The sequence below is a fragment of the Argiope bruennichi genome, chromosome X2 (assembly GCF_947563725.1).
Source record: "Argiope bruennichi chromosome X2, qqArgBrue1.1, whole genome shotgun sequence".
NCBI lineage: Eukaryota > Metazoa > Arthropoda > Arachnida > Araneae > Araneidae > Argiope > Argiope bruennichi.
This window is the reverse complement of record NC_079163.1, coordinates 82,663,515-82,679,256: the sequence shown is the minus strand read 5'-3', so window position 1 is coordinate 82,679,256 and position 15,742 is coordinate 82,663,515. Positions and strand designations below refer to the sequence as shown.

At 31.3% G+C, this 15,742-nt stretch overlaps 1 protein-coding gene across 6 annotated transcripts in view; it reads left to right on the top strand.

Annotated features, from left to right (window-relative positions):
- LOC129960044 (zinc finger protein rotund-like) overlaps window positions 1-15,742 on the top strand; it is a 590,565-nt gene that overhangs the window by 394,466 nt on the left and 180,357 nt on the right. The window contains exon 1 of one of the 6 annotated variants that reach the window (XM_056073065.1): window positions 15,153-15,522. The exons of the other annotated variants lie outside the window; for them this stretch is intronic. Within the exon in view, the coding sequence (XP_055929040.1) occupies window positions 15,345-15,522 (178 nt within the window). The 5' untranslated portion in view covers window positions 15,153-15,344. Of the gene's footprint in view, window positions 1-15,152; window positions 15,523-15,742 lie in introns of those variants that run through there. 6 annotated transcript variants of the gene reach the window in all.

The following is a 15,742-nucleotide window of genomic DNA, read 5'->3' as shown; positions in this document are numbered from 1 at the left end:
TTTATTAGTCAGAAATTTGTATAGAGCATAATTTTTTAGCAGGAATAATTTTAAAGGGAGCAGTTGTATTGATTAAAATTATTTGTTTATGAGAAATATCTGTGTTAGATTTTTTGCGCTAATTTTTTGCGCCCTAGAATTATGCGCCATGTAGCACAAATATTGGACTTCGGGGAACTAGAAAAACTGGAAATTTTCTACACAACGTCTATGCTCGCCTTCTCGGTCTATTATCTCTAGATACTTCTAAAATATTCCCTTTCACTACATACAAGGACCATTAGTTTTCTTCAATAACTTTACAAGTATCTCAAATTTGCGCTTTTATCGTTCATTGTCTCATTGGTTAGGTTTATTTTAAGTTTATTAATTTACTCATTATGATTTCTTGTGTCCTGTATTTAAACTTCCTGTCTTTTATTTTCTTCAAGAACACTTCATTATTTTTCTCTCCATGATTAATTCAAAATGTTGTTGTTTTTTTTTACACTTGTGCAACTCTAAATATTATATAGATTATTTTTTACAGAGAACTCTTTAATTTTATGTTGGCAATAGTTAGAACTAATTTATTAGAGAAATTAATTGTTAGTTTTTTTATTGGCTTTTTATGAGGCTAAATTTCCTTACAAAATTATATACAAGGAAAATAAATAAAATGAACGTTTTTCGAACTGAATGCAAGACCAAGTATTAAATGGAACCCTCGAATGTGGCGCCATCTTCCGATCACTTCAGTGGATTAATAAGTGACCAAAGGGTTAAATTCGCAACTCGGCTTTCAATCACGCGTTTCTCCGATTCTATTTCAAATTTCGTTAGTGTTATTTCGTAGTTTTAATTTTTATTTATTATGTTTTATTAAGAAAGGTCATTTGTGCATAATTATTTCAAAATTATACAGAAAATGTGTTTTCACTTATTAATGAAATTTGAAATAACTTCTGTGGTCGATGATAATTATTTTAAGATACTACTGTAAATTTAATTTTTTTTTAAATTAAATTTATTTCTTTATTATTTTTTCAAATAATTTAACTTACTTTTAAAGCGCTAGTCTAACCTAATATCAATGTGTTTTTTCGATGATAATTTTTGTTTTTAAAAAAAGAAAAAGAAACATGATTTTTCAGGACTAAATTATTTCTTTTCTTTATAATTTAATTAATTCATTTTTCCAATTTTTCTATCTGAATTCTGGTAATTTATTGGCCTGAATTTAATTTATTTTGAGGTATTTTTATGCACTTTGATTTTTTAATGTTAAATATGAGAGGCAGACTTCCCTAGTATAAAATTCTTTATAATCTAAATAATTTTTTTTATCAATTTTAAGAAAGGTACACTATACAATTAATAAAGTTTTAAAGGGGGAAGCTTTAAAATATATTTCTAATTATTTTTTTTTCTTTTTGTATTTTCATAATTTCAGTTACTTCCCCTTTTCTCTTTATCTTACTTCTTTGTCTTCAATTTTAAATCTCCATGTTTGGAGACAACGGTTTTTGAAACAGTATAAACCTCATTCAATTGTGTAGAACGGAAGAAAGGCCATCTGTCCTTTAAGTATACAGTGAAAATATTTTAATTGTGCTTTTCTAGATATTTTTGTGTGGTTTATTACACCCTTTATGGAGTTACTTTTTAACAACCCGCCCTTTCTGGTAAGGTTCTGTCGCAAGCTTCCTTGTATTAAAATTGCAATTGTTGTCTATGCAAATAAAATAACAATGCACGTGTATTTAGTTTCAACACCATTTCACTGTAGTCCGTTTTTACAGTCCATAGTTAACGAAAAGCAATTTATTTTAAAGAAATTAGCCACAATTTATTGAAAACCATTCATGCTCACTGTCATAGAAAGTGAAGATTTGTGAGCATTCAGAAAATCATGATGTAAAAAATAATTGTTGCTACACAATCAAGAGAACATTCTTGAAATGTTTTTCTTCATAGCTCCATATCTTATAGAAAAATAAAAGAGCTATTAATTAATTTGATGGGTTTTTTTGTATTTATTTTTTTATTTGTTACAATATGCTACAACTTTTTAAAAATGAGCTTATCAATATTCTGTAAAGAAAATTCTGCTTATATCCTAATAGTATTAAAAAAAAAAAAATTATTCTATTGAGGACACTACATTAAATTGAAATTAATTGCATCGTTGCTACATATAAATATCAAAATAAAATTGTATTTCATTTCGAATTTTATTTGAAATATGTTTGGAAGTCCCCCCCCCCTTTTTTTTAAATCAAAATTGAAATTTTTCTGTTCCTCAAGGCATTTCTTATTCCGTTTTTATCAGTTCATTGTAACATTCACATTCATGTATTAAATAACCAAAACTAATTTTATATTTTCAATTTATAAATACTAGGTGAAAATTTAAATTATATCTACTCATCCTATATAGCTCTAATTATAAATAATATTAACTTTTCTAGATAACTGTTTGTCTTCTATGGAAGGCGATAGAAAAAAAATTAGAATCGACTGACTTCAATTCTGCTTTTGCTTGCTGTTTATGATAAGCCTGAACATTTTATTTGAGCATTGATAAAAACTTTCATGCAACGTTGGGCAAATTCACGAGACGGAATTATTGTTTGCATTCATTTCACAATTTTCTGACTCGAAATTTAATTCATGTTGTACTAAAAACATTACCCGACATTCGAATAAATATTTATTTCGGTTTTCTATCATCGACAGTAGTTCTTCAAACATCATTCTCTCTATAAGTCGAGCTAGTTTAATTACGGATGTTCACATTGCTTTTATCATCCATAGCTCTTTCTAAACAAACCATTCGCATTCATCGAGTGCGGCGTTTTCTATACGAATAATAATCTAGATCCCCCACTGGAGCATGAAATCATTTAGTCTCCATCCTTTCCTTCGACAAGACCCGAAGACTTGAGTTTATTTCTCTTGCCTTCTTAAAATTAAAAATTAATTATTTGAAAAGAAGAATAAAATCAACTTCACCTCCCCTCCTTACTCATCCTCCTCCGCCTCCACCTAAAACACTCCAGGTATCAGTGGAGGAAATCTTCATCCGCAATTATATCTATTTGCTTTGATTTCTTCGTTTTAATTACAAATATAAAAGAACGTTTCCTTGAGAAACGTACTGATGATTATAAGCTTCAATGCGAAAGCAAACAGAACCGATAAATAGGAAGCTTGCAATTAAAAGAAATAAGCACTAGGTATACATGCTGATACGCATTCATAAATGAACATATTAAAAAAATTAAAATAAGAAGTAAAAAAAAAAAAAAAACAGAATGCCTAGGTTGTTTTCATTCGACTATTGAATACGACAAGTACACACACACGAAGGAAAATTAAAATCCTACGAAGAAGGCTGTATACCCGCCATATTTACTCTTAATTCGCTAGAAAAATTTCTTCGCTGTTCTGCAGAAGTTAGGACAGCAGTAATTGGGGAGTTAATTAAAATTGTCGAATATTTTCCTTCCGTTGCAAGAAGCTACTGGCACACTATCGCGTTCATCAGAAGGGGCTGCTTACTAATTGCGTTAGATAGACAAGACAAATATTTCTTTCGAAGGCCGCAATGAAAAAAAAAGTGAGTTATGAAATAATGGTAGTGATTAAATGATTCAAAATTTTTATCTTACAATCGATTAGTGTAGAAGATGCAGGTTTGTGGGTGTTGTCGATTCCGTAATTTGGCATTAGTTGCATTCAGAAAAGAATTTTTTAAAGGTATATACTGTTGTGCCCTCTGATTGCATCTCTCTGATCGTTTAGTTTTTGGCTCCTGGGACATTCTGTATTTCAAGTTGAATCTTTTATTATTTGTATTGCTTTTGTTAGATTGGCTTTTACGTTTTCATAATGCATTTCAGATTTTAGTTATTGAAATATTTTTTTTTTTCTATTCTGTATTTTATTATTTTTTAAAGATCTTTATATAAACATGCAGCCATGTCTGTGTTTGTTTCCTATGTAACTTTCTATTTGAATGTTATCACTTGTAGCGAACAAGGTTTGATTATTTTAAAATATACGGGTCTGGCCACTTTATTTTCAGAAATCACTTATTTTAAAAATCACCAGTTATGTTTTTCCTTCTTTCTTTTTTTTTTCTTTCATCAGTTTTTCTTCTTTTTATTATGAACATTTTTTTCCTAGAAAACTTCAAATCAGATGTCTGTTCTTCAGTGCGATTTTCATAACATTAGTTCGATCTAACTACATTATTTTATCATTATTAATAAGTTTATATAAGAATACATTTACCAGAAGCTTTGGTGCGCAAAATTCTTCACTAGAGCTAAATATTTGACTACTGAAAAGTAGTTGTAGAGTGTTAGCTTCATTAATACCGCGAAAAGAATTATTTCATTTATGAATGCCACAGATTATCAGCGAAGAATCTTCTGTTTCCACTCGACAAATTAAGTGCAGTAATTAATATTTGATCGTGTAGCAGCCTTTCGGCTTTGATCCAGAATAGAGTTTTTATCAACAAATCCCGATTATTTCATCTATTCTTTAAGCGAGAAATTACCTTCCTTAATTCCAGCTGCATATTTTATTATAAAATGCCTCTTTCCCAAAAATAAATGTGTTGCCGCTGAAGCAATTTTTACTTGGTTCATCAAATCTGCTACAAGCTATCCGTACCAAAGAAAAGAAGTTCTTAATTCCGCGCAATGGACGCCATCTCATCAGTGGCTCGTTTTCATTCGTTTGTGGGCTAATGAAAGAGAAGGAGGAGACAATGAAGTGTCACCTACGCGAAGGAAAGCGTAGTTAAATAATTAATATCTGATTATCCGTGCTGCTTCGTTCCCTCGTGACTTCGATCCTGAAGAGAGTGATTTGTAAACAAAAGGAGGCTTTTATCGACTGCGTATTCAAATAGTAAGATGCCGCCGATGGATTTCTGAATAATTAAAATCAATGTCGGAATGGACCCCTGATGACGGACATGGTTCTTTCCCCCCTCCCCTTTGTAGGCAGGGGAGAGGAGGTGCGCCCGCGGTTGCCAAGGCAACTGCATGACCCTTGTTTAAGGTTGGGAGGCTGCTGTTCTAGGGTCCAGTAGTGGGGGGCTGCGGACTTGGGTCCTGGCTCCATCTATATTTCCACAAATCAGACGGCCGCTTGAAGATAGAGGCTGAGTAGATGAGGTCACTGCAATGTTGCGGAAAATGCGTTGGGTAGAGGATTTGAGTTCTGCGAATGAATGGCGTGGCTAGCTCACCTTTTCTGTTTTGAAGGATTAGCAATTTAATTAGGAAATAGAAATATTTTCCCGATTTTTTTTTTTTTCTATTTGAAACAGAATCGTTTGTTTTTGATTTGTTAACGATTTCTTAGTAGTATTAAATTGTGCTTTCTCCCGTTAATTGGTGTTTTTCAAGGATATTTTTAATCCTTCTAATTTTGCCTCTATTCTTAGATTTGTTGGTTGTTTTTCATCTCTGTTATTCTAGTTTGTTTTAAATCATGGTATTGTTTAGAAGAATGAAAAAAAAAAAAAAAAAACTGCGATACAAGAATCGATTTTTTTTTTTTTTTTTTTTCCCCCTTTGACTTTCTGGTTAGATTTATTAAGCGGACTGTGTTTAAATAAATAAATATATGTTTTAGAAATCAGTATCTTTTCAGAATTTAAACAAATTATTTACTTAAATCATCCCACCCCCCTTTCTTTGTCAGAGTATTCATTTAATCACCATCCTTTCATGGTTTAAATTACACTCTTGATTACCATTTTGCTACCTAATTGCTTTTCCAATCCTTTCGCTGTAATTTTCGAAATTTCAGATTATTTTTTCGTTTTAGTAAAATTAAATACTATTAAAAATCCTCAAAAAGCTTTATTCAATTTTAAGGCAGCTAAAAAATTTCATTTTTAAAGAATTTCCTTTTCTTCAAATTTCGCTTCTTTTCTATCCTATGGGCATCGTACTGTTTTGAGTAAGTCAAATATTCGTCCTTAATTACTCAAGCAAATCTTTTTTCATTTCCAATTTTCAGTTGAAAACATTTTACAATTGTAATTTATTTATCTTTTATGATTATTTCGAAAAATTTTCTTAATTTTGGAGAAGTCATTTTTTGCTTGGCCATATCAGTTGTCAGTCTCATACTGTATAGAAAAAACAAGCAAATAATTCTCTCTTGCATTTTTAACTAAACATAATCTGTCTTGTGTATCTTTTTTGAAACTTAAGAAAAACTTTGCATTAGATAAATCATCTTTTGTTAAATCAACCAGTTGAACATCTCGCGTTTTAACAAAAACTTCAGTAACTGAAAAAAAAAAAAAAACCCAGCGATTTTCTCTTAGTTTCCAGTTTAAAACATTACATTCTTTAAATCACAGGTCAAATCTTCTATCGTTTAAACATATCATTTGGATACTCCATGTGTTACGAATCATGAAAGCCAACCATTTTCACCCGAAACTTTCAATTGAACACATTCCGACCCTTAAATTTATTTATCCTTTCCGGGACAACTTTTGCAAACTTCATAAAAAGACGCAACCCACATTTATAACCCTTTATTTCCTCACAGATTCGAATAAATTTCGGCCGCATTGCTTTACTGAGCTACCGCAAGCCAAAAGCGAAGCAGAGAAAAAGCCGAATGTTCGTAGTATCTGTTGTGTATAATAAAAATGAACTTAGCACGTTTGGGGATACTGTGCAGTAATAGACGAACAAGAAAATAAAACAAAAAATTAAACTTAAAGGAAGTGAATGATTACTCTATTCTCGATAAAAAAGAAAGGAATAAAAATTCAAATTTGCATCGGTTCACTTGGGACGAAGAAAAAGTTGTATTTTTCCTTTCGGTTTCACTAAACGGCTTCTCTCTCTCTTTCTTAAAGCTACTAAAGATTTATTTGTTTATTAAAAGAGAAGATAAAGAGCTAAGGTGACTCTGATCGTTCTGCTTTTAAAGGAACATAGGAGAGGTAATCACATGATAACCAAATCGCTTGTTGATGTCTTAAAAAAAATTAACATTCCGGCAACTATTCGCCCTGTTTAAATAATCTCTAGGCTCTTATGCTCTTAATTCCTTAATGCATTTTTGTTATTATCTTATACTGAACTAGGGAGATTTTTTTTTTTTAATCATACACTGACAGATTAAGTTTATTTTTACTTAAATGGTCTGATCGAGTTGCTCTTAGAGAAGGGAGTTATTAAAGTTTTGGAATTTGAATTAATTGGCTGTGTAGCAAGTTATTGAAAAGCCTGCAGCTAATTTGTATTTAAAATCGTAACATTATTATTGCTGTCTTTTCAAAATTTTGTATGCCTCTTTTAAGCGTTTTTATTTTCCTAGTTTTTCAAGGCGGGAAATGACATTTTTATTTAAGTTTTCATTTAATTTTACTGTTGACTTGATAATCTTGTTAAAATTCATTAAGTCATAGAACGCTTTAATCATTGTCTTTTAAAGCTAAACCAGTTAAATTTTATACATTCTCTAATATTTTCCATTGCCACAGGAGAATAAATTTCTGTATTGGAAATAATAAACATTCTAATGGAAGACAGAATATGTATTGAAGCATTCGAATTATTGTACTATTTTTTAAAAAAATGTCTACTTCGGGAATATAAAGAATTGTATTTTTTTAAATCAAATTTTTTAATATTTTATTCTTATTGAGTTCCCAAGTTTTAAACTCAAAAAATATTTTACAGCTCTAAGATATTTAAAGCAAAGGAAATAATTTATGAAGAATTTGTTGATTTTTATCCTTTTTAATCAAATTAAAATTGAGATAACTTTTCTTGAAATAATGATCAATAGTGTTCAGATTATACTAGAAAAACTTCTTGTTTTGTTAGTAATTTTCTGTATGATATACAGCAGAAAAAAAAAGTTTTTTTAAAATCTTCTCTTATTATTTCGATATTATTTCTGAATGAAATTTTAATAACGCCTCAAATTTGAACTTAAACTGCATTTTATTTGGTACTTAAATATAGAAACAAAGGGAATGAAATAAAAAAAATAATAATTTTAGGTTTCGTCTGATGGAATAGCAGGAATATGAAAAACAAATCTTGAAATTCGTATTTTTCTCTTCTTTGCCAAAAAGCAATTAAAAATGTTTTCCTAAATATTCAAGAAATTAAAATACTAAATCAATTTATTTATTCTTATCAATATAAATTAATGAGTTCCTAATTTTTGAATAAGTAATCGATTCCAGCGGAAGAAACAAATAATACAAAACCAAATAATGAAAGAGAAAAAATCTTTTTCTCTATCATTCGATTAAAAATAAAATGTAATATTAATTACTATGGCAGGTACTCAAATGCATACATTTTATCATAATTATGAGCTGCAACTCTGTGTTAACAAATAAATAACATCTGTATTTCCTGCATACAAATGAAAATGAGTACTTTAATTTCTGTTAGTCAGATTTTTTTTTAAAACTATTATTTAATATAAAAAAGGATTGAGTTGTCAAAATTTTGGGCTTTTTGTTTTTTAAACCATTGTCTTGTTATTTTAAAGCAAAATTAATAAGTGAGTTGATTTGAATTTAAGATATTTAATAAAACATTTAGATTTTCCTCAAATGCATCGATTTTCTCAGAATTCCAAAATGAAAACCTCGTTGATTAGTAATAAATACCGCATTTTCTGTTCACAGATTCTGCTAAAAAATGAACTAAACGCTGATGATGAACGTTTTATTATTTGTTACATACCCTGCGTATTAATTTTGCGAAAGTAAGATTTCTTAAACTTCATTCACTCGTGATATTGCATCCCCGAAAGAAATTTCATAACAAGTTAAAAAAGGAATTAGAAAATGGTGCAGTAATCAATGAGAATTGACAAGGATTTCGTTTAAAACCAATTATTTTTCTAGTTATAATAAACATTGTACGCCAACATAATTTTATGTACTTCTTTTGCTTGCCAAAATTTAAAGTAATCTAAAAAAAATTCGGACTTCGGAATCGTTTTAAAAGCTCCGGAAATAGACTTTAATTTAACAAATTTTTATAAAAAAAAAATATTATTTTTATAATATTCTAAGCAATATCTATATATTTTTTTTAAAAAAATAAAACACAAACTTAAACTTACATTTTAAATTATCAATCAAAACTTAATATTAAAATTAAAGATTCATGACAATGGTTTAAAATTTTAATCCATTAAATTTAACAGCATATTCCTTTAACCATGAAATTGAAATACTTAGCCTGAAATAGTTGAATAAGTTTATATATTAGTCATCAGGCTAAATTCCTCTTCACCAGCCGACACTTACATTCTTATTAAATATATTCATCCAAACTCAAAAGCTCTGAAAAGTTTTATAACTAATTTTATTTTTATTACTATTTTTTTTTTAAATTACTAACTCAATCTCCTCGCGTTTGAATGACTTCGTCATAATGAAATATTTGATGTCATGATTTAAGCGGAACGGCACCCACAACGCATGTTAATCTCAGTTACCGCTCCAGACACTCGAATAATTTCATCCCGAATTTTATTGTTAACCGCAAATCACTTTATTTGCGAGAGCAACTAACGTTACGAAAAGGTGATCGGGCGATCGCTGTACTTAAGCGTCCATTATGCGAATATTAAACACAACGGAGAGGAGCTAAGAAGGAAAAAAAAAATCGTAAAAAAAAAATGTCACGATTATTGAGCATCGCTATTTCTTTACTCTTTAAATTCGATCATCGCAGGGTGTGGGGGAGTGCGCATAAAAAAATGAAAGAGCGATGGGAGGGAAAAAAAATGTTGTATGGAAAAAAAAAGTAACTTTATAAAAGAATAAATGCTACTCACGCAGAGAATAATAATATAAAAAATAGAATGGGAGGGGAGGGGGAAGGAGAATCGCTTGCAACGTACCTGTTATTTATTAATATTTTTGGCTCTTTTTTTTATATTCTTTATGGTGGGTTTTTGTCGGGTTTTTTTTTTATTTATTTATTTATTCTGTGTAGTAGCGTGCGAGATCTTGGCTATTGGGTTGCCGTTTTTGCGTGACAGATCGCCGCTAAAGTAACATGAGATGTCTACTTGGGTACTCTTGTCATAGTTTGATACCTGTTTCGTAGCAGAAAAGAACAAAGTATGTTGGACAAAGACAAGCTGTGGACATATTGTTGAACTAAATGTTTTATATAGAATTTGATGCAGTTACAGTGTTGTTCTTCCCTTCGGAACTCCTTTATTATCATTGTTCAAATACTAACACAAGACTTCTGATATTACGCATTGTGGATGACGTAGTTATAGATGTAAACGGGTGTTTTCGCAATCGTGTCAAGCCATCAAAATTTGTGAAAATAAGGGTTAACTTAATTGTAGTTTGAAAAAAAAAAAAGCTCGATTTTAAGGAAAGATATTAACTTTACAAATTGTATTTTATCCTGGTTTTTTTTTTTTTTTTTTTTTTTTATTCCTGCTTGAAATATTAGTCGTTAAGTTTCTGACTTTCAGAGTAAATTTTATCAAATCGTATTCAATTGAAGATGTGACAAATCTGAATACAAAACTGAGTTTTCTTTTTAAATATCTATTAAACTTATTGCTGTTATATATAATATCCACTGCAAGTACAAGTTTATATGATGTAATAACCCTTTGATATGATAATTTGATTTGATTGAAACTGCTGTCTATCTTTTGTAGTTAATTTGGATTTGTAGATGATTCCAAGTGAGAAAGTAGACAACATGGTTTTCTTTTCTTCTCTCTTTTTATTTTATCTCAACATAGATCCTGCGAGAATCCTATATATTCTTTTTCTCAGTTTGTTTTGGACTTAAGATCATGGCTTTGTAAATTCTTTAGAAATGACTTATAAACCTTAGCTTTTAAAATCCTTAGTTTAGATATATGCTCTCTAAAAGGGGTCCTTTATTAAGAGACTTCGATTTATTAATTTTTCAGCAAAGTCTATTTCCTGAATTCGAAATTCTTCGTCTTTCAAGGGATGACATCATGTTTGCTGCAATTCGTCACTGAAGGCAGCAAATATTTATAGTTTTTTAAAAATTATTTTTTTAACTCTTTCCTTGAATCCATTGTGTTTGTGGATTGAAGTACCGTTGGTAAGGACTGTGAGCATCTTCCAAAAACTATGGAGGAGGAAAGCTAATCGATGCTGGTTTTACTCATCGTTCGATCCTCTGGGGAAGGGGGTGTTTTCAGTTTCGCGTGAGCCTCATCGGATTGGCGCGTGGTGTCCGAAAACGAACTGGTCAAGATTTTCCAGCACTCGTTTTGCGCAGGTTCTGCAATCCTTTTGCGTACACTTGCCTCTTTCCTCCTCGAAGCTTCATAATTTATTCTGGTCCAACTGTCATGGCGGCTATGGGGAAAAGACGGGCCTAACCCTTTGATCACCCCCGGTATGGTCCATTTCCCATAGGAGGGTGCGGTACAGCCTAGTTAGGCTTAGCGAGCCCCCTGCCCTCTACTCCTCCCATCCTTTTTCCCCTTAGGCGTAGATTTTAGACCTCCCCCCTTCTCAACTGATCGATATTTGAAAATTGGCAGCGGAGTTTAGAATAGCCAGCGTGCGTGCTGGAAAACGGGGCTGCCCCCTTCTCTCCCCTAGTTGCACGCGCAGCTGCCCAGTGGGCTAGCTCCTCTCTTTTGCCCCCTCTTCTTCCCCCTACCTCTCTGGACTATCCCTGCGCGTGCTATGAATAGGCCGATGGTCAATGCTTCCCCTCGCATGTTTTCAGAGGGACTCGCGTCCAATGGCGGCGGTTAAGAATTTCAGACGAGCCATTTTCAGTTAACTCGTTTGCAAATTTTAAGAATCAAGTTTCGCAAGCATTTGGCTTCATGAGATGCTAGTTCGATACAAAATTCTTAATTAGTGCTTTTTTGGAAGAAAGTATCTGGTTTTATTGATAGTTTTAAGCGGCAGATAAAACTTTCATTTTTAAAGATTTCATTTTAAGAAAAAATGAAGTTAAAAAAATTATTTAATAGCGAGTTTAATCATTTCATTTAATCGTGTGCGAATAGATCTGTAACGACTACTGCAATTGTGTTTTCAGAAATTTAATAATTTCCAGTGAATAAAATGCTAAGTTTTTACTGTTTCCATTATTTAGTTATTATTATTATTATTATTTTCATTTTCCGCTATCATTGTGAGGCCTCCCCTTTTTGATTTACTGAAGTTATCATATTTATATTGCACGTGAAGCAAGTATGTGAATTTTTAAGTTTTTAAAGTTCAAGATATGATAAAAATAATTGTATCATTTCAAAGGTCTTCCACGATTTCTTTACTAGTTTCGGTTTCGTTTCACTGCCTGTATTTCTTGCATTTACCAAAAATCTTCGTTCAAAATGATGAAATTCTATTTAAACTTTGCGTAAGATAGATACTTTAAAATTTCTAAGACAATTTATTAATGCTTTACTTTTTCATCATGCTGTTTAATCAAGGTCTCGATTTTACCACTTCGTCATTATATATAAAAATACTTAATAAAATAATTTTAGCACATAGTTATGTTTCACGAGAAAAAAAAAATGTCTAGTCAATTCCTTAATACGTTTTCTTAACCATTTTTTCCCACAATATCTGAATTTAATTTCCTTTTTTTAAAAAATCTAGGAAAGAAAAATAATAAAATAATGACAACTATTTTTTTTAAATGACTTTTTCAAATTGAAAAAAAATGCCTTTTTTTTGTAATGAAAAGGTCTTTTATCTAATGAAAAAAGATTGTTTTCCCACATAAAAGTTTTGCGAAGTTTGGTAATTTTTTATACTTATTAAAATAACGATAATTTTTTGTGATACAACCTATTCGCCGTTTAAAATTTTTATTTAACATCTATAAATAAAAAAAATCTATTCTTTTGTAGTTTTTATCTGAAAAGAATGTTGGATTTCTGCTCTTGCTTTAGCTCTAGATTTTGAAACATTATTTTTATTTTTTTAATACTTGTATTTTAAAAAAAATTATTGCTATTCGAGGGGTGGGGGGAATAGTACATTATTTACTTGCTCTGTTTTTTTTATTGTATTTTTTTTTTTTTTTCATATACATTAAATCTTAAAAGTGAAAAGAGCAAAACAAATAACTTTTTTTTTTCATTTATTTATCTTTAGTTCTAAATCTTAATCAATGTGGTTTTCGGACGGAACCCAAAATGTTAACACATTTCCAAAAACTTTCCCCTGCTTAATTCTCGAACGCTGTTAAATTTACGGGTAACTTAATGCACGTGTTTTAAAACTTATAATCATTCTTTTCTATTAAATAACCCATCCCATGCTACATTCCCCGGCTTTTTATTTCATTTTCACGTTTTGACAATCTATCGATTGGTTTTTTAAGGTGATTTATTCATTTCTTTAATTTGATTGAACGGCAAAATATTCGTCTTAATTCTTCCGACAAAACTTATTTGCCCGTCTCTTTCTATACTTGATTAAAAAAAAATTTATCTCCTGCCATCAGAAAGTTTTTTTTATCAGCAATTATTTGTTTAATAAATAAAAAAAAATCATCATTGGAGCGAAAAAAAGTGTATTTCTCATTAAAGCCATTATTGGCTCTACTTAGCCATACTTTCTGTTAATGACTTATTTGTTAATTTTTGGAAAGAAACATTTGCTTTTGCTTAATTTGGTATTAAGTTTTACAGCACGATGCATTAGCTCGCCGCTTTATTCCTATTTCATCCGGAACAATGCATTAAATATTCTTACTTAGAAAGCCGCAATGGCTGGCCGTTTTTAGTAAAAGTGGGTTGTTGGTTTTCAGCGTATCTTAATTCCTACAACTTTAATTGTGTATTTAAGAAATGCTTTCTAGCAATTGAAAAGTAAAGTTACTTTTTAAAAAGTAAAAAAAAATGTTAATGATAATTAGTTATTTACTTTTACTATAACATAAATTTCTTAAATCTTTAGTTTAAGTAAAGTGAACGGGGAAGTTTATTTTTTAAAAAAAAAAAAACGTCCTCCATAAAAGTTCTTAATTGGTCGCAAGACTTTTTTTTTATCTCAGTAAATTTCAGATCTAAAGGATTAGATATATCGAATCTACTTAGTAAAAACATAGTACTGTAGTCTGCATTTTTATATAGAAACATTTGTAATACACTTTAAACTAATGATAATACTCCGGAAAGACAGAAAACTTGTTAAGAAGACAAAAGAAAGTATTTAACTTTTTTTTTATATATAAATCATTATAATTGTTTACTTTCTTTCAAAGTTAAAAGTTAAAGTTTCGGAACTGTAGATTTTGCATCACACTTTGTTATATAGTTTCAAAAAGAGATCTTAATCTAATGAATCAAATCAAATCGCCCCAAAGAAGTTTTCTTCGAGCATTTGAGATTTTTTTTTTTTAATTAGAAATTTTGCAGCCAAGAATTTTAAGAAATCGTATTTTTTGGCATTTAAAAAAATATTAAGGGATATTAGGAAATTAGCCTTAATATTTTTTTTTTACATAAGTTGTATGATGAAGAAAATATTAAAAACAAATCAAAATTGTGATCTTACGCAAGAGCGTCGAACCTTAGCTTCTTACTGCCAAACCTTGTATTATAGTGTTATCGCTATTTAAACAGTTTTTAACTTTTAAAACATTTCAACCTTTAAAAGTTATTTTGCCATAAATTATTTGTTTTAAAAAATAAGTTTTCCTTTTCTTAACACTTTCTTAAAATCCCTATAGCTATCCTTGAAAGCAAAAGCAAAATTCCTCTCTGGGTCAAGATCAGCTTCGGAAAATCCCCCCAAAACGACCGAACAAATCTCCCGTAAATCTTTCTTTTTCCCGACACCCTTTTTTTCGTCCTTTTTTGAGTCATCGCTGACCAATCAATAGATCAAAGACAATGCCCCCCACCAAACAGCCTCCCCAACAAATCGATGTGACCGCGAGCACTAGCAGCGACTTGTGAATGTAACACGGAGCGAGAAGCAAAAATAGCGTTACTATGGCAGTGGTAGTAGTTGTGTGTGTGCCACGTGGGTTATGGCGAGTAACGGTGAGAGGAGGTGGAGGTGAACACACACCGGCACTAGGATAGAGCGCGAGTAACTGGAGGAAAAGCGTAGTACGCGCGCACAAGAGAGAACCGGGTAGAAAAAATCCATCATATTGGCTCAACCCTTTAACACCAGCAGGCAGTAGCGTCGGACAAAAGGCCCTGCCTTTCCTTCCCCCCTGTTCTCCCCTCCCGGCGCGGTGGCTAGCTTCCAGTAAATTCATCCTCTGCATCCACTCACACTCACAGCTCTCTCTCCCTTGTATGCACCGCGGCCGCCGATCAGCAGCAGACGGATGCTGAATTCATCCTATCGCCATGACAGCACAACTCCCACTCTTCCAAGTCATCTTGCCTTTCTCAGTTCATCTTCGGCCATGGAACGGACGAGCATTGCATGCGCCACACCTGTCATATCCCTCCAGAAACTGAAGAACTTTTTGACACAGCCACGATTCAGGTTTCCTCATCATGGTAAGTACCAAAACAGACCCCACCCGAGCAAACCACGCGCAGCATCAAAGGGTTAAGACCCCCCGCTTTGTATTTTTCTACCTGTATTTTTATTTTACCTGCAAAAACACGAAAAATTAGGTAGAAAAACAAATACTAATATCTGCCGGACCGTCCACTTCCGAGCTTTTTAAGCTTCCCTTTCCCGCCCTTTCGAAATGATGGCCCGTCAGAAAACCGT